At 38.0% G+C, this 18,727-nt stretch overlaps 1 protein-coding gene across 1 annotated transcript in view; it reads left to right on the top strand.

Annotated features, from left to right (window-relative positions):
* LANCL3 (LanC like family member 3) overlaps positions 1–18,727 on the top strand; it is an 89,137-nt gene extending 70,410 nt beyond the window's left edge. The window contains exons 2-5 of the mRNA XM_087829428.1: positions 4,626–4,749; positions 6,670–6,867; positions 13,447–13,654; positions 18,537–18,727. Coding sequence (XP_087685554.1) covers positions 4,626–4,749; positions 6,670–6,867; positions 13,447–13,654; positions 18,537–18,696 — 690 coding nt within the window. The 3' untranslated portion in view covers positions 18,697–18,727. The remainder of the gene's footprint in view (positions 1–4,625; positions 4,750–6,669; positions 6,868–13,446; positions 13,655–18,536) is intronic.

The following is an 18,727-nucleotide window of genomic DNA, read 5'->3' as shown; positions in this document are numbered from 1 at the left end:
TGTGGGTTTTTGTTTGTCTTGTTTGTTCATTTGTTACTTTCAGTTTTATATTTCACGTATGAATGAGATCATGTGTTATTTTACTTTGTCTGATTTATTTCACTTAGTATGATATTCTCAAGATCCATTCCTGTTGTCATAGAAGGCAGTATTTCCTCCTTTCTTATGGCTGGGTAGAATTCCATTGTGCACTTGTACCACATCTCCTTTATCCAGTCCTCTATCGCAGGACATTCCAGTTGTTTCCATGTCTTGGCCACTGTGAATAATGCTGCAGTGAACATAGGGGTGCATATATATTTGCAAATAAATATTTTCAAAATTTTCATGTAAATGTCTAGAAGAGGGGTTGCTGGGTCATGGTCTATTCTTATTTTTTTGAGGAACCTCCATACTCTTTTCTATAATGGCTGTACCAGATTATATTCCCACCAGCAGTGAATGAGACTGTTTTTCTCCACACTCTCTCCAACACTTACTATTACTTGTCTTGTTGATATGGTATCTACTTTAAGTACTAAAATACCAAGGTTCTAACAACTCAAAAGCCTTTCTCCTCAAAGCTACTGTCCTTGGGTATCAAAAGTCATTTTGACGTTCAGTGATAGTCAAATGGCTGTTTCTTTCTCTGAGCAGAAGCCTGTGCTACCACCAGAATGGTGGGACAAAGAATTGGGGTGAAATACATTGCTGGAAAAGGACACCTAAGTTAATGCCAAATTCTTACTCTGTTACATATGTGTTTGGCATGATATTGGAATTATTTCTGCATTCCATGTAGAAGGGCAGTCACATACTCAGGGCATTTTGGACTATTGCTTGATAATGTTGGCGGTGGTTGATGTATAGCTAGCAAAGACTTCAACTTCAGAGTGCCTGTGGGCAGGATACTTGCCCTAGAAAGGGGTCCGCAGTGAGGCAAACTTTTGGTGGCTTAGTCCGTTTCATTCTTGTCTTTAACAAAGGTCATTTCTCCTTGGCGTGGAGGTGGTTAAGCAACAGCACAAACTTCTGGTAGGGCCAAGAAACCGAACATGGGCTTCATAGCTCTCTCGTCTCTTCATACTCAGAGCCCAGCCCAAAAGGAATATTTCACAACAAACATTTCTGAGGATCGGTGATTGGAGTTGGTTAAACTAATGAAACTGTTTGAACCAAACTGCCACAGACTTACTTCACAGTTTTGAGATATCTTAATTTATTTTAATTCAATGTAAAAAAATTATTTAAAGAACCGAATACATCTAAGATATCAACACATGCATAGGCCTTATGTGCTCCACATTCAGGAGAGGGAATTTGGGTTTGTTTTGCGAAAGGCATAATGGGCTGGGAGCTCCCCTTTGCCATCCCCAGTCACTTTTTTCCCCACTGGCAATGCCATTTCCTCATTCCCAGGGCCTTAGAGTGTTTCAAAAGCACAGAGGCCATCTTCTTGGAGGTAGTGTGTGCACATACGTGTGTTCCTATGTGCTGGAAGGAGGAAATGGACGGATGTCTGAGAAAGCAGACAAATGAGAAACAAGAGAAGGCCACTCCCCTCTGATCTCCTTTCTTCTTTCTGTACTGTTAGTTTGGGGTGGGAGGAAGAGCACTCTCTTCCTCAATGTTCCTCTCCACACACTTTTAATGAGCACTATTCTTACCTTTTATTTACTGATCAGTAAACCCAAGGGTACGTCTTGTCTGTTCCCAGAGATAAAGAACTGCATGCATAACTGGTCTTTATCATGCCGAACAAGCACAGTTTTTCTTTGTTTTTCACAGTGTTCCAGAGAGATAAGAGGCAACTACCCAGTCATGATACATGACTGGGGATGCTTTGAAATATAAACTCATTCTCTATTCTGAGCTAAGGATTAGGGATGGAAAGAACGGGGGAGTGCACCACATATAACCTAAGTTGATTTTTTTTCTGGGTTAATAACAAGCAGGCGAACACACACTCACACATACACACAGAAAGGGGGAAGAATATATGCATAAATATTCGACTGAGGAAAGAATAAGCTGGTTTTCAATTATTACCACAGGAATGAAATAGGGAGAATTTTAGTAATTCAGATGAGTACATACCCCCCAAATTCAGTGACCTTTTCCTATCACAAAAACTGCCTCTGGCCTGGCCGGGCGTGGCTCAACAGTTGAGCATCGGCAGAGATCCAGGAGATCGCGGTTTGATTCTCGGTCAGGGCACAGGCCCGGGTTGTGGACTCGATCCCCAGCAGGGGGCGTGCAGGAGGCAGCCGATCAATGACTCTCTCATCACTGATGTTTGTATCTCTCCCTCCCTCTCCCTTCCTCTCTCTGAAATCAATAAAGATATATTTAAAAACACAAACAAGATATATTTAAAAACAACAGCTGCCTCTGTCACATGGATTCAAGACCAATATTGGTAGATAGGACCTAAGTTCAGTTGAAGGGCCAGATATATTCCCAGGAAAACACGAGATGGGACCAGGTTAGATTCTTATTAAGTTCATGTCCTTCAAGGCTTCTAGCTGGTTTCTGAGAGTGAGCCAAGATGGAGGGGTTGATATGAAACTGGTGATGCCAGATATTAAGTAGAGTAAGACTAAATGTAAGATCAGTTGTTACTGATAAAGGCTTAAAAAGTAAGATGTTTTTAATAGCAAATGAAAATTTTGGTAGCAATTTAAATAGATGCAGAGTAGGGAATCATTTAGGAGAAAATTGTTCTTCAGCTAAAGAAAGACCTGAGGTTGGAGCTTGAAATGATACTGGGAATGCATGGGAAGGTCAGGTATTTGGGAATTTTAGGCAGAAAGGAGGAGTAAACGCAAGAGACAAAAAAGGTAGCTAATTAAAGAAAAATTGAAGTCAAAAGCCACATTATAATTGTTTCTGAGCCACCAGTTGGAAACTGAGGAGATAGTTAAATCTTAGGGAAGCTGAGTACAATACTCTGTATTACTGTTTCTTTCCATCCCTGGGTTCATGAACTTTAATTGCTCTATTGTAGACTTTTGCTTATTTCACATCTCCAGTGCTGGATAGTAAATTTCCAGTAAGGAAAAATGTGTCCTGGATTTCTAGAATTTACCCCCACAATACCTAGTACAGGGCCTTACTGGACTAGTAGCTCAGTAAATGTTAATTGGCAGAATTAATTAATGAACAGCTTTCTCTTTATGTAATTATTTTTCCAAACTAAATACTAGATTTCAGAAGGCCCAAACCTGGATTATATTTTACTTTTCTAATGTTGGGTTTATCAGAGGAGCAAGTTATGAATTAAGAAGTCATTAGTATTTTATTTCAGAAGGAATTAGTGAGTCTAACGTCAGATATCAGGTAGGAAAATTTTATGTCTTAGGAAAGAGGCCAAAAAATCCAATACACTTTTTTCCTTGATCCCAGATTCATTCAACCAGGCCAAGGCTGAATTTTAGGTGGTGTGTGTGTGTGTGTGTGCATGTGCATGCGTGTGTGTGTTTACTCTGGTACTTTCCTTGTGCAGGTCTGCCTTTTGGGAAGATTGACTTTATTAGAGCAGAGGTCTTGTCTATTTTGTTCACTGTTGTTTCTCCAGCATCTAGAGTAGGCTTTTCTGGCATACAGTAGAGGCTTAAGACATAATTGTGGAAGAAAGGGAAAGAGAGATGGTGGGGTGAAGTTAGAGAGGGAATAAAGGAAAGAGGACAGGGATGGTCCTGCCTCTCATGCCAGTAAACATGGCTCTTACTTACTCACTCATCAGTTACCAAAGACCCTCTCAGTTTCTGTGTTAGGAACCAAGGATACCAAAATGATGAGATTCCACAGTCTTTGCCCTCAAATAACTGATTGTTTAGTAGAGAGAGACATAATACACCAGCAGGTAAGTGCTACACCAAGGAGTTGTGGTGATACAGGAGTGTATCAGAGGGCGCATCTGATCTGCCCAGAGGAAGAGTGGAAGGCAGAAAACATCACAAACCTGAGCATAATCCTAATAAACTCACTGATGCTTTGTAGGCTTGAGAACATTTTAATCTCTATAGTCCTAAAAATGATTAGATTGAATAAAAATGTCGACAACTGCAAATCATTGCATTTTGGGCATTCTCTATTCAGAGTCATTTTGATATTAAAAGTTTTTCTGCCTTGGTAGTTATTGGGCTTTAGTTTCATTCAGGAATGCCAAAGGCCACAAGTGAGTCTGTCATGCAGCATCTTGTCATAGAATTGTGGCTTTATGAGCACTGTCTAAATGACACAGATTGAAGGCCCATTGTATGGGCCTAATCTACACCATGCACCAGGAATAACAGCTTTGTTAAGCACAATCAGTTAGGACCAGTCTTTGTTCTTTTCTGAGCAATTTCTTGTTCCTGTGACAAGGATTAATGATATCAGAACTGTAAGGTGGTCTTTACATTTTATAAAAGCTGGATAGCAGTAAAGGTGTGTATTTCCTCTCAAAACAGCAAATTTTCTCAAGATGGTAGATAAATGACAAGGAGAGAATCGGTGGTTTAAAGTGTTACGGTTGTTGAAGCTTATTTACTCCTAGGAAAAGACATTTGGGGGATATGCTGATGGGCTTTTTAAGCAAGAAAATCCAGTATCTGGGGGAAAAGATCCTGATTTGACTTCTGCTTCTTGATTTCCTTACACAGGTGCTTACCCCAGCACAGATCAAGTCAATTTGCCAAGCAATTCTTGACTCTGGGAAGCAGTATGCCATGAAAAAGAGGAAACCATTCCCCCTGATGTATTCTTACTATGGAACTGAATACTTGGGTGAGTGAAGGTGTTCGTGAAGGATGAAGGGACTCTCTAATATCAGCATTGACTAAAGACTGGAAGATTTGTTTTTGAGATAGCTCGTCACTATTCATTTAAGTAGAAATACATTAAAATGCCATTAAAAATAAATAGTGATCGAGATTACAAACTACAATTTAATATTTGTTTCCACAGTCTACCTGATATAAATGTAGAATTTTAACAATTAATTTCTGTATTCTAAATTGTGGGTTCATTGGCCTAATTTTGCTGAGTTTGTGAACAGTTTACACACTCATTGCAACTAGTGCCTCTGCACAGGGAAACAGGATGCAGCCACTAACATTCTCAAGGTTTAATATTAATGAATTAATAACAGACTACTGAATAACAATGGTGACTTTTGAGCTATGAGGCACGTAAAGTGAAAATTAGTTACTCCTCTTACCCCTGGGCATGGATTTGCAAGGCCCATCGTCGATCACCTCCTCCTTCTCCAAACTCAAACTTTATCTCCTTCCCTTGCTGGTTCTGTCCAGCATAGTCTGCTACAAGCAAAATGTTCTCATATCTTTGTAACCTTTCTGTTTCTTTTGCCTAGAATGTCGGGCTTCTCCCAACCCTTTCATCTATTTGTAATACTTATACCCAGACTTCAAGACTCTGCTCAAACATCATTAGATCTATTGAGAAACTCTGTGCTTTTGGAAAATGGGTTTATTGAACCCTCTCTGGAGAAACCTTCACTGGTTCAGGTTTTGCCCTGAAGCAAAATTGGGCCATATCATGTTACCCTGCCACACTTCTATTGGAGCCCTTATCACATTGGATTGTATAATTGGTGGCTTACCTGCCCAGCAGCCTTAACGGACTCTGTACACCTTCAGGATAAGGCCTTTTCTCTTGTTTATCTTTGTGATCTCTGGACCTTTACCAAGAGCATGTACATAATGAGGGTACCCAAATGAATGAATACCTGGCTGATGAACAATGAGCTTATAGACCGGCAGTTCTCTGAGAATTTTCTAAAAGAGCCTTTAAATTCCTGTCTAGCTTTCCTTAGAATCAAACCTTGAGACAAGGTGTAAATGGTTTATTTGGGAGGTGATCTGAGAAAGTGTTGATAGAGAAATGAGGAAGTGAGACAGGGTAGTCAAAGAAGTTAACAGAAGTTGTAGTAATGAGCAATTGTGGAAAACTGAGGCTCAGTTCTACTGGGGATTCTTACAGATTTTATGGAACATGCACTAGAATTGTCCCATCCAAGGGGTGAGGAAGCTGGGGTATTCATCCACCAACTCCCTACTTTGAACAATATAGAAAGGATTTAGTCTATTTTGTTCACTGATCTATCTTCAGCCCTAAACAGTATCTGGCACATAATTCTTATGTGTTGAATGAATGAGTGAATGAATGAATGAATGAATGAATGTTTAGGATACTAAGAACAAATCATTTTCATAAAAGAACATTTTCATAAAAGCTATCAATATGTTAACTGCAAAGTTTTTAGAAAATATATTTTCTTTAAAACAGGGTTTGATTACAAAACTTTTTTATATAAAGGGGTAAATAATACATATTTTAGGCTTCTTGGGTCCTGTGGTCTCTATCACAAATATAACTCTCCCATTATAGCACAAAAGCAGCCATAGACAGTAGACCAATGGATGAGTATAGTGTGTTTCAATAAAACTTTATTTACAAAAACAGGCAGTTAGCCAGATTTGGCCTGCAGGCTGTAGTTTGTCAACCCCTATTCTAACCTCTGTGTTCCCAGAAGCCTAGTTCTTTGGTGACTCAATTATTATATCACTGTGTATGCTTGCAAGTAATTGCCATTCTTTTTATTTATACTATGATTGTCTTTTCATTAAATTAAACGGGCTCTCTTCCCAATTGCGTGTATTAATGATGCTTTGTTTGTCAATATAGGAGCAGCTCATGGCCTGTCGTCCATTCTCCAGATGCTTCTTTCTTACTATGAGCACATCAAGCCCTCAGATCAGGAGCTGGTGTGGCAGAGTGTGGACTTCCTCATGGAGCAGGAACAGAACTGCAACTGGCCACCTGAGCTTGGCGAGGCCATTGAGAGAGAGAACGAGCTGGTGCACTGGTGCCACGGCGCCCCAGGTCTCACACTCATTATTATCTGAAAACATTGCCTTTCATCAGGCTTAGCCAAAGAAAGGTGCCTCTTCTGAGAAGTGAGGTTATTTCTCATCTTAGATTATTATTACATGACATAAAAAGGTTAATATGAAAGATTTAAAGCCATGGATGGCTTGATCTGTAAAGCATCTTCAGAAATGATCCTGTATTTTAAAAAATATATAATCGATATCTATTTGCATATGAATAAAACTAACACTGTGCAATAAAATATATTATGAGCCACATATGAAATCAAAATTTTAGTAGCTTCATTAAAAAATGTAAAAAACCAGGTGAAATTAATTTTATAATACATATTCTATAACACGATATGCCCCAAATATTATTTTAACATGCAACCAATTTAAAAATAGAGCTTTTTCACTTTTTTCATTTTAAGCCTTTGAAATCCAATGTATGTTTTATACTTAAATTCTACCTTAATTCAGTCTAGCCACATTGCAAGTACTCACTAGCTACCTTCAGCAATGCAGATCTGGAGTCTGGCATTTCAAAATGTGGTCCCTGGACTAGTGGCGTGGGCAGCCTGAGAGCTTTTTAGAAACTCAGAATTTCAGGCCCCGCCCAAATCTACTGACTCAAAATCTGTGTTTTAATAAGATCCCTGGCAGATTAGTATGCATATTAGAGTTTGAGATGCACTGTTCTAGAATTATTTTCTAAATGAAGAGTTCCATCATCACCTAATAAAAAAGTCTAGAGGAATGAGAAGCCATCTGCAGTGAACTCTCTGGAACTGAGCCTAGAAACTTATCAGACCCCATCTTTTCCCTTTTTTAAAATCCCATGACACTGCTAATTAGGCTTTCAAAGAAGAGGCAATTCAAAGGAAGTTAAATTCAAATAAATCAATTAATTTTGGTTGAACGGCCAGGTGAAAGATTTAAAATAACAAAATAACACAAAAATGCTGGATTAGGAATGGATTTAATTTTCAAAGCTATGTCTCAATACTATGAGCATAGCTATAAAATATATTTGATTTTTCTTTAGTTTGTTACCTGGTTTTTATTACCTCCTTCCCCCTCCTTACCTAATCAGTGTTCTTCAATCCACCTATAATTTCACATTTTACCTTGGTACAGTTTGAGTTGATTAATAATACAAGTCTTAGTCCATTGGCCATTTTTTCACTGCCTGCCACTTTTACCTAAGGAAGGGACTTCAAAGGTTCCTATGTGCACTTGTACCAGTGCCAGAACATTGTGTATTATGTCTAGGCTAATTCCACCAGTTATAATTTGAGCTCATTTCTTCTTGCTTTGAACTTTTTGGAGAAAAATAACAGTTATTTATCATTCTGGAAATGATATATCTTCATGTCACGCTCAACAATCCCATTTCCCATTCTCTTTCATCATTTTCAGTGATGGTCTCTGAATACCCTCTAAGCACCCCAAGATCCTTGAATTGTGGAGATGTACCAAGTTAAATACAGGATATTTTAAAAAGACTCAGTTGTACTAATAAAAGCCCTGTAAAGAAAGGGAACATAATCCACTAAAATGAGTGGATCAGTTAATTGATGTGTGTGTCTTGAAGGGCACTTATTCCATCCTTTTTGTACCTCATACTCCATCTGTCTTCGTAAATCATGTACCATAATAGTACAGCATAGGATTCATCACCTTGAGGACTTTATTTATCCTCATGTATCATTCATGTTCAGTATCTTGGTAAGATTAAACATAGGTTGCAAAGCAAAACCATTCAACCCACATATTCATTGGACTACCAAAAATAAACTAATTTACAAATGAATAAAGAATCAAATAGGGCCTATTATTTCTGCCAACCCTCGAGGGTATTGGTCTTCCTTTTAAGAGACATGCTAGAAACAGCACCAAAAGTGATTATAAATCTGAAAATCGCAGGTCAAAGACTATCTGAAGTTGACAACAGTAAACTCCAAAAATTATAAACAAGAGATGACCTGAAAAATAATTTTCACTTGTTTGAGGAAAATATTTTTTGAGAGTAAGATGGTTTGGGACAGCAGACTGATTCTGTGATTAAAAACCTGCCAGAGATAATCCACAATGTGGAACTTCATCAATGATATTTTATTTCTCCCTATAATTGTTTCCTATTGACTTTCCTTCAACACACTTCTACAGGTGACTGCCTTAGTTATCATTTATGCAGTGTAGAAATGTTCTTGACTCTAAGTTAGTGACACTGGGCTCTATTTGTAGCTCTGACACTAACCAGCTACCTTGTCACCTTGAGGGAAACCACTTTGTTTCCTTTGTACCTTTATTCCTGCATCTGTGAAAGGAGCACATTGGGATGGAGTAGTGAAAATCAATATTTTTATTACCACAGGCCGTTTTTATCCTGTGGACCTTTGCCATCCCTGTGGGATATATCCCCAAATATTTGCAGACACCACATATATAAATACCAAGTATGGAGTATACTTTTTCTCACTAAATGCAATGAAATATAACAGGCAGATTCATAATGACCTCATCATAGCCTTAATGATTCTGAAATACAGGACGAAGGTCATTTAAAAATCATTAAAACAAATGTCTCGGCTAAAATAAACTCTGGATTGCATTATGTTACATCATCACTGTGGTAACACTGACAGTGCGCTTCCTTTCCTCTGTGTGAAACACAGGTGTGGCTGTTTTTAAAAAATCATTCCAAAAAGGCTCCTGGGTAGGTACCTTTGAATTGAGAACAAGGGCTTGTGCAGTACAGATGTCATTGTCACTAAGCTTTGTAGTGCATACTGTGCAATATGTGACTCCTTGAAATTACTGACCCCAGAATGGACCTGCCTGGTGACCCCCAGTATGTTGAAACTGTATGTGCCAAGTCTCTCTGTCACAAGACTGTGCTGGAGTGCATGTTTTCAAAGATTTAGTCTCTAAAACCATAGTTCTTAAGTAACAATTCCTTTCTCCAATTGTCTTTGTCGAAGGTGTATATAGTTGCTGACTCAGGCTTTTTAACATCAATGTACCTTAGCATTCCCATGATGAAATGACAGTTCCCATCAAAATCAAAGAAATCCAACATTCCTTCCATCTAGATTAACCAGTCTTATTGTGGATTTCATTAGGTCTGGTTAGAAGACAATAGATTTAGAAGATTTTCAAGCTCCTTTCCATGTAGGATTCTGTGATCCAGACTGCAGGAAGAGGCCCTTTCTCTCTTGCCAGAACCATAGGATCAACACCTATTAGCTGCCTGGGGTTAGCGGCCTGGTATAGCAATTGGACCATCTCATCCTATCTTTCTTCCACATCTCTCATGTCTGCTCAGTGTTGGCCTGTGCTGGGGTGAGAAATGAGGCATTATAGGGTCAGCAGACATTTGTGAACCCCTTGCATGTGTCAAATACCATGCCACAAACTAGGGGAGCAAAAATGAGCAAGATAGAGGTCCTGCCCTTGGGTAGTTTGCACTATACTAGGGGAGGCAGACGTGTACACAGAGAATTTTAATGTAATACTGTATAAATGCTAAGGTTTCTATAGGGAGTGGTGGGAGCTGAGAGGTGGGATTCCTGCTGCTCCTCCAGGTTCAGGGAAGGCTTCCTGGAGGAGGTGATGCATGAGATAAGTTGGCTAGTCCAAGAAAGGTGGAAAATTTGTGCCTATAAAAGTTGATCAGAGGCATGGGACCACATAGTGAAGGAAGGGGAACTGTGGATAGTTTGGTTTTACTGAAGTGGAAAATTTTAAGTAGGGAATAGAGGAGAAATGGCAGGAGAACAAAGTAGGAACTGGGTCACAAAGGGCTTTCTGTGTATCACCTGGAGACTAGCTTCACCTGGATTTTGAGGGGAAGCTAAGAGGCACAGATTACACCATAGAAGTGGTTTGTCTTGAGGTAGGGAGCTGACCTTTTGTACCACTGTGTCAGTCATTTGGCTGAAATGTGCTGGGGAATGGGCACATAGTCTAGCCTCCCATTCGACTGAAGGCAAATCTCCCAAGAAGAGGGCAGCTGTGAACTTTGTTAGCAGCCAGCTCATAGCAACTGGGAGATGGGGCACCTGCTGACAAGGTCAAGGGGATCCAGCAGAGTACCAAGGGCCTTCAATTAACCTGGTTAATTTCTCATTGTTTGGTAGTCAAGCTAGATGGTGTCAGTCCCCTTCACGGACTATTTTACCTCCAAGCGTGGGTTAGGAGCCTTCTTATGTGCTTCCACATAGCCTATTTTCCCCCTTATATAGCCTAATTAATGCCTCCAGTTAGGTTGTAAACACTATGAAGTTAGGGACTTTTAAAAGCCTTAGCACCTACTACTGTGCCTGGCATATAATAGGTATTCAATGAATATCTAAACAGCCACCAAATCCTGTGAGCTGTCTCTTTCGTTAGCTTCTTTGCCATCCTTCTGCCAACATGATCAGCTCATAGCTAACCCATTGCCCTTCTTTTGGTCTCGCCTGATACCAAGGTGGACATTTTGTTTATAATACTAACCATATCATTAAAAATAAAAAGCAACCAATCTGCAACAAAAACACTCCCACTGGTTGGTTCCCTGTTCCCACAGAATTACAGTCCAAATCGCCTAATTGGACTTGTAAAACCATCCCAAATGTTAACCTAGCCTACCCTCCCACCCCACTGTCCTGTTGGTTAGAAACTGTCCCACTGGTTTTCAGAAGTTAGTTTGTCCAGGCTCTGAATCTTTGCCCTTGCTGATCATAATGCCTAAAATGCTCTCTCTCCCTAACCTTGGGCCTGGAATTTCCTATGCATCATACAAAGTACTGAAGAAAGCCCTACTTCACCTGACTGTCTACCTCAGGGAACTTACACTTTTCTGATCCTTTTAATATAATTGACAGCAGCATTCATTTTATTCTCCAACAGCATCATGAACTACATGCCTATTATGTGTCAGTCACATGTATATATTTTTTATCCCTTTCTAGACACTGCCTTCCTAAAGAGCAAGAATCATATTTAGCACTTATTTTGTATCACCCAGGGCCAGGATTTGCTACATAATTTAGGAGCCCCAGTACAAAATGAAAATGTGCCCCTCTTTTAAAAATGATTAAGAATTTCAAGATGGCAACAGTAGAGTATTAAACACAGCATCAGGCCCTTGTAACACTGTACAAATGCCCATGAAGCCAGCCATGCCTAGGGCTATGCATATAGTAGATAATCAATGAACACTTTCAAATGAATGGATACAGTGAATGAATAGATATATAATTAAATCAGTTCATTTCTTTTAAAATCATCCTTTAGTTGGTGGGAGACACTTTGTTCCTTAAAACTGAAGGAGGACAATGCTATAGATTACCATTTTCAGTGGCTGACTGGAAAGTATTGGTTGAAGAGAACCTGTTATGTGTTAATCATCGAAAGTGTTAAAGAATAAATTTTAAAAGACAATAAAGTCATGATTCTCATACAAATATAAAAGAAACATATGTAATAATTTTGTTTGCTCATTAATTAATAAGGGAACCAGAAAGGTGTTACAACTGGTTCAAAGGAAAATCCAAGGAGCAGATGTATTTATAGGCCATTAGGAATGCTGACATGAATTTGCTTGGTAGATGCAAAACTTGCTGCTTCCACAAAGGCTGAGGGAAGTCAATCCAACCTCTATCAGACAGAATGCGAGTTTCTAGGGACAGGAGTTCTTTACATAACTCAGTTTTCTACACAGTAATCCTATTTCTAGAGTTGTAAAAGAGCCTAGTCAAAGGCAATGAAAGGTAGAGAGAACCTCGATGAGTTAGTTAAGATACTTAATAAATTCCAGTGTTTTCTACTTTATATAGGAGTGAGGTAGCCATGCAGGAGAGAGAGTGATCTTGGGTTACTAATCTCCTCAATGAATGTGAGCACCTAAAACTTGGGGGAAATGTTTCTAATAGTTATCACTTCTCTTGTTTCTGTTCCTGCTTGTGTAATTGAGATTTCTTTTGTTGAGAAGTCTTAAAGGAAAATGTCTTTCCTTGGAACAATGAAGTTGGGAAGAACTCATTTCATAGCTGGATTAGAAGTCTTGGCCAAGTCATTTGGGACCATTATTGGTTTTGGCAGGACTCTCAGTTTTGCTCTTAAGAAAAAGTGTATAGTTTTAAGTACTTTAACATTACAAATTCTGAACCTTGGCATGGGGGGGCAAAATGGGCAAACTATAAACATTCAGTCATTCCAAATAGCCAGGTATGCGTAATGCTTACTAGAGTATGCATCATTAAATATTAATTTATAAATTATGGATTTTATCAATCTATGAACTTGTTGATCTTTCTCCAGGGACCAACACCATAATACAATTCAAATAGCTTAAAATGAATCTTACAGGTAAAATAAGACTCCCTTGTAGGAGATTCTATAACCTTGCTATTCAAAATGTGGTCTCCAGCAGGACACTTGCTAGAAATGCAGTATCTCAGGCCCCACCTCATACCTACCAGAATAAAATGGATATTTTACCAATACACTGGTGATTTGTAAGCCTTTTACAGTTTGAGAAATTCTACTCTATAGTATTAAGCCCTAAAAGTCACCTCTAATGTCTTTGATGTTTTTACAGGAATTGCCTATCTGTTTGCCAAAGCTTATCTGGTTTCCAAGAAACCACAGTACCTGGACACATGTATCCGGTGTGGGGAACTCACGTGGCAGAAGGGCCTGCTAAAGAAGGGGCCGGGAATTTGCCATGGTGTGGCTGGCAGTGCCTATGTCTTCCTGCTGCTATATCGGCTCACAGGAAACTCTAAATACATCTACCGAGCCCAAAGGTCAGCCATTCTTCACATCTAATTTTTTTCTAAATGTTAATCTAACTTTTAAAACATACATATTATTGCAGTTTAGCAATCTAAGAAGAGGCACTTCTTTCATACACATCTGCATTGCATCTTATAAACATCTTAGTTTTGATAAATATCATAATGATATATCTGCCCACCTTACTGAACTGCATTACTGCTTCTATGAAATTTATATTAGATTCCACTGGTTTTCTACATAGACACTCATATTATCTGCAAATAATTATAATTTTGTTACTTTCTTTCTCATTTGTATACTTTTTAAAAAATTTCCTATTGCTTGGGTCAGAATCTCAAAAACAATGTTCAATAATAGGAGGGATAATAAACATCCTTGCTTTTATACTGATTTCATTAGGAATACTTTTCTGTTTCACCGTGATCTTTTCAGTTTGCTGCATATGGTGTATATTATGTCAGATTATGACATGCCTTTGTTCAGGATAATTCACTAGCTTCCCATATGACTCAGGGTAAGAGCCAAAGTCTGTCCTTTGAACGAAAGGCCCTATAGGATTTTGCTTCCTATTACCTCTCTGATATCATCCCCCTACTCTTCTTCTTCTTGGTTCTTTCCACCATAGTAGCTTTCTTGTGATTTTGTTAGGATGCCAGGTACAATCTACCTCAAGGCCTTTGACGTTTTGGTTCCTTCCACCTGTAATGCTCACTTTCTACATATATCTCCTAGCGCCCTCACTTCATTCAGACCTTCACCCAAAAGTCATTTTTTTCAGAGAGGTCTTCCTAAGCCAACTTATCTAATATTCAATGTTAAACATAAAATATCCTTTATAATATTTGTGTGTATGCATGGAAGAAAAAAATACTAACTTATGTAAGTCCTCTGTTTGAAGCTCCATTGTTTAGGAATTCTGTTAACATATTTTGATTCATGGCTCCCTAATCTGTTCAAGTTGCAGCCTGATCCTTTATTTCCCAAATGTAGAAAAAGAAGTCATTTTGGATCTTATCTAGGCTAATGCTATATCACCTTTGGGATAAATTTCATCAGAGATTGTCGTGTCCTAGAAAGTCTATTTTAAAAGGTCAGAACAATCCCTTAATTTTCTGGCAGACCAGTTCTTGCTTACTGAGTCATAGTTATAAGGTTTTAGAGTCCAGGGCTCTTTAGACAACTTAAATTTCTCACAGTTACAGAATGAAAATGATGAGGTAATATCTGAATATTATGTGGGCATTGCATTTAATTGCATAGGACACGAAAATGTCCACTTCATTATAATTCAAAGTTAAATACAGTGTGGCCCAAGACTTCCTTCATTTTGGCAGTTCCTAAGACAGTAATGTCAAACAGTATGTACCTCCCTGGAATAAACATTACTTGGTCATTGCCTATGACTCTTAACATACAGTTGGAATTGATATTTACAGAAAAATATTTAACAACCTTTTTAGTTTCTTCTATGATTATATAATTTTTCAGGTTTTCTATTTCTTCTTGAATTAATTTTTGGAAGTAAATATACTCTTATAAAAACATCTAGTTCATGAGGATTTTCAAGCTCTAACAGTATAGTTCTATGATATTTTAAATCTTCCATATCTGTGCTTATATGTCCCTTTGAATTCCTAATTCTTTTCCTTTTTGGTCAGACACACCAGCATTTTGTCTATGTTGTTCCTGCTTTCAAGGAACTGGCTTTTGGTTTTGTTTATTAATTCTTTTTGTTTTTCTCTTTTGTTTTTTAATTCATTATTTTCTATGTTTTGACTTTCCAGTGTTCCTTTCCTTTATTTTATTTTCAACAGTTTTTAAAAAATGCGTAATTAGAATAACTCCCATCTTTCGAATAAAATAATAGTAGTTAAAAACTCAGATCAGCCCGGCCTGCATGGCTCAGTGGTTGGGCATCGACCTACGATCCAGGGTCAGGGCATACTCCCTGGTTGGGGGTGTGCAGGAGGCAACCAATCAATGACTCTCTCATCACTGATGTTTCTATCTCTCTCTCTCTCTCCCTCTCCCTTCCCCTCTCTGAAGTCAATAAAGACATATTCTTAAAAAAACTAAAAACTCAGATCAATGAATTTTCCTCTGAGTTTGGTTTTGGTAATAATCACCAGGTTTTGATTATAATGATCTCAGTGTCTGTATTTCTTTTTAGTTCTATAATTACCATTCTGAAGTCTATTTTGACAGAATTTTTTAGAAAAATGAATTTGTTAGTTTGAATTCTGTACCATTTTGTAGATTTTGGAAACAATTTTCACTTTAATATGATAACACACTATACAGGTCAGAATACAATGAAACTACTACTCACATACTTTGCTGGTACGCTTGTAAATTGTTGTCTATCATTTAGAAATTATTTTGAAAAGCACAAAAATGTTTATCAGATTATTTTTAATTTAAACAATGTATGATACCAAGTATTATACAGACTAGCTTCAACAATGTAATAAATCAATTAAACTTAGGGACAAAAGGTTGGAAGAAGAGAGAGCAAAATTAACTGTGGGTTTCTTCTAAAGTATGGTGGAATGTTTGTTTTACAAGTACTCTGCTATAATATGTTTGTGTGAAAAAATGAAATTTGCCATGTATCAAATGCTTGCTATATGCTCAGAGCCTAACGTATAGTATCTTTAATCTTTACAGATAACTTTATGCAATTCTGCAACTTCATAATTTTTTTTTTGTTAATCTTCACCAAGGATATTTTTTCCCATTGATTTTCAGATCAGAGAGAGTGAAAGGGAGGGAGGGAGGGAGGGAGGGAGGGAGGGAGGGAGGGAGGGAGGGAGGGAGGGAGGGAGGGAGGGAGAAACATCTCGATGTGAGAGAGACACATTGATTGCTTGCCTCGTGCACACACCCTGACTGGCTGGGGATCTAACCAGCAATCCAGGTATGTGCCTTTGCCGAGAAACCCAACCCACCACCCTTCAGTGTGCAGGCTGATTCTCTAACCACTGAGCAACACCAGCCAGGGAGCAACTTTATAATTTTAAAGTCAGATTAAGAAATTTGCCAAAAGTCATATAACATGAAATTACCAGTTGGGTATTGTAACTTCAAAGTTCTTCTTTCTACTACACCAGGACTTCTTAATCTAGGGTTTGTGAATTTACTTAAGGAAAGTATTACATTCCAAACTGAAATGTAGCATTTCTTTCCATTCTGAATGTAGGTAATAAGCCACAGGAAAATAGCAGTAGCAGTGACTCTGTTACCAATAGAAGTCACAGATATTCACATGCCATCATATTACTCTTGTTGCAGATATTGTGAAATTTATTTTACTCACATCACTACCTAGAAATGTCTACAGTTATTAGCTCCACTACTATTTAATGTGTTAATAAGGAATATATGTATTATATCACAAATTTGGTTTTAAATTTTTCGCTGTTCTTTTTAATATAATTAATTTCCTTGGTAATCCTGTGTATTTTATTTTATGTATCAGGAGACTTTTTTTCCAAGATGGAGTCCAGACTGCCAAATGACTCACTGCACTAAAAAGGTTAAGACTCGTGGAAGCTATACCAGGAAGCTACATTGCAAAATGACAAATTTTTAATGAATCCTTAGGATGCATCATTATTTTACTATTTAAAATTTTGCATTTTATTTAGAAATTGTTGCATATTCAAGAAAACAGTTGATGGAAAATTTGCACCAAACAGAATTGCAGTATGTGTCTTGTTGATCTATTTTAAGCTGTCATCAATAATTCCAAGGACCTTAAAAAGATCAAATAAGTAATTACTCCTTTTAAGACCCCCTATGTACTAGCAATTATCTAAATTTATGGCAGTATCAGCTGTCAGGCCTTACCACCCCATGAGCTCCAGCCTCTGAATTGGTGATTATTTTTGTTGTGGATGGGAATAAGGAGAGCAAATCAGTAGACAGACGACATAGGTGACCGCACTTTAAATGCTGTTAACTACTAAGAATGTTACTCATTATAAATAATTTAAATAAAATTTGTAGCAAGTACTGGTAAAAGGATAAAGTTTCTTAATAGAGAATTTAGAAGCCAGTGATTTATTTTTAAGGCAGATGTCCTAAAAACAATCTATCTTGTAGCTGAGTTTGCTATTTGATGTCACGATTATAAAATGTGGTTTGCCTTTTCCCATTCATCTTATTCCTTTGTTTACCCAAAGCACAGATTGTATAAAATCTTGTCCATTTATTTACACAGTCTCTGCTCTCTGTCACATATAAATGAAACCTAGCTCAGAAATAACAAGCCTGCAGAAAAATAGCATATTCACTTTTTTTAAAGGAACAACCATATATCAGCTTGCTATTCAAGATAAATAAAAGTATGGCTACTTATCTATCTGTCTTTCTTACTTTTAATTATTGAATGACAGAGGAATGAAATCCTCAGAAAAAAACAAACTGCTTTGCCTTGCAAACGCTCAAAATAGTTGAATTTGCCTACCAACATAATTTGTTGTGAAACATGCACAATTATATAATGGCTCCTCTGTTGTTTTTTGTTTTTAACAGAGAAAAGCCTTTCTTAAAATATACTATTCTCATACGATAGGGCGTGGCTCAGAGGTTGAGCATCGACCTAGGATCCAGGAGATGAAGGTTCGATTCCTGGTCAGGGCACAGGCCCGGGTTTCCGGCTCGATCCCCAGCAGGGGGCGTGCAATCAATCAATGACTCATTGATGTTTCTCTCTCCTTTACTCTCTCTGGAATCAATACAGACATATTTTTTAAAAATTATACAATTCTGGAAAGAAAAGGATGCTAAACCTTTAACTTAGCAGAGAGGGGGAAGAAGCAACCCAAAAACCAATAATGTGGAAACACAAATGTTAAAATGCTTCATATATTCTTCTTCTTCCTTTAGGTTTGCTGAATTTTTATTTACTGAGGAATTCAAGGCCGGTTCTCGTGTCCTTGAAAGTATATACAGCTTGTATGAAGGCTTCTCTGGGACGGTGTGCTTTCTGATTGATCTGCTGCAGCCCAATCAGGCCGAGTTCCCTCTCTTCAGCGTCTTTGTTTAGAAGGCTCCCTCCCCACTGTGGCCCTGAAGAA

Source organism: Miniopterus natalensis, chromosome X (assembly GCF_054644295.1).
Source record: "Miniopterus natalensis isolate mMinNat1 chromosome X, mMinNat1.hap1, whole genome shotgun sequence".
In the NCBI taxonomy this organism is placed as follows: Eukaryota; Metazoa; Chordata; class Mammalia; order Chiroptera; family Miniopteridae; genus Miniopterus; species Miniopterus natalensis.
The sequence above is the reverse complement of the archived record's forward strand: the minus strand, read 5'-3'. Positions and strand labels throughout refer to the sequence as shown.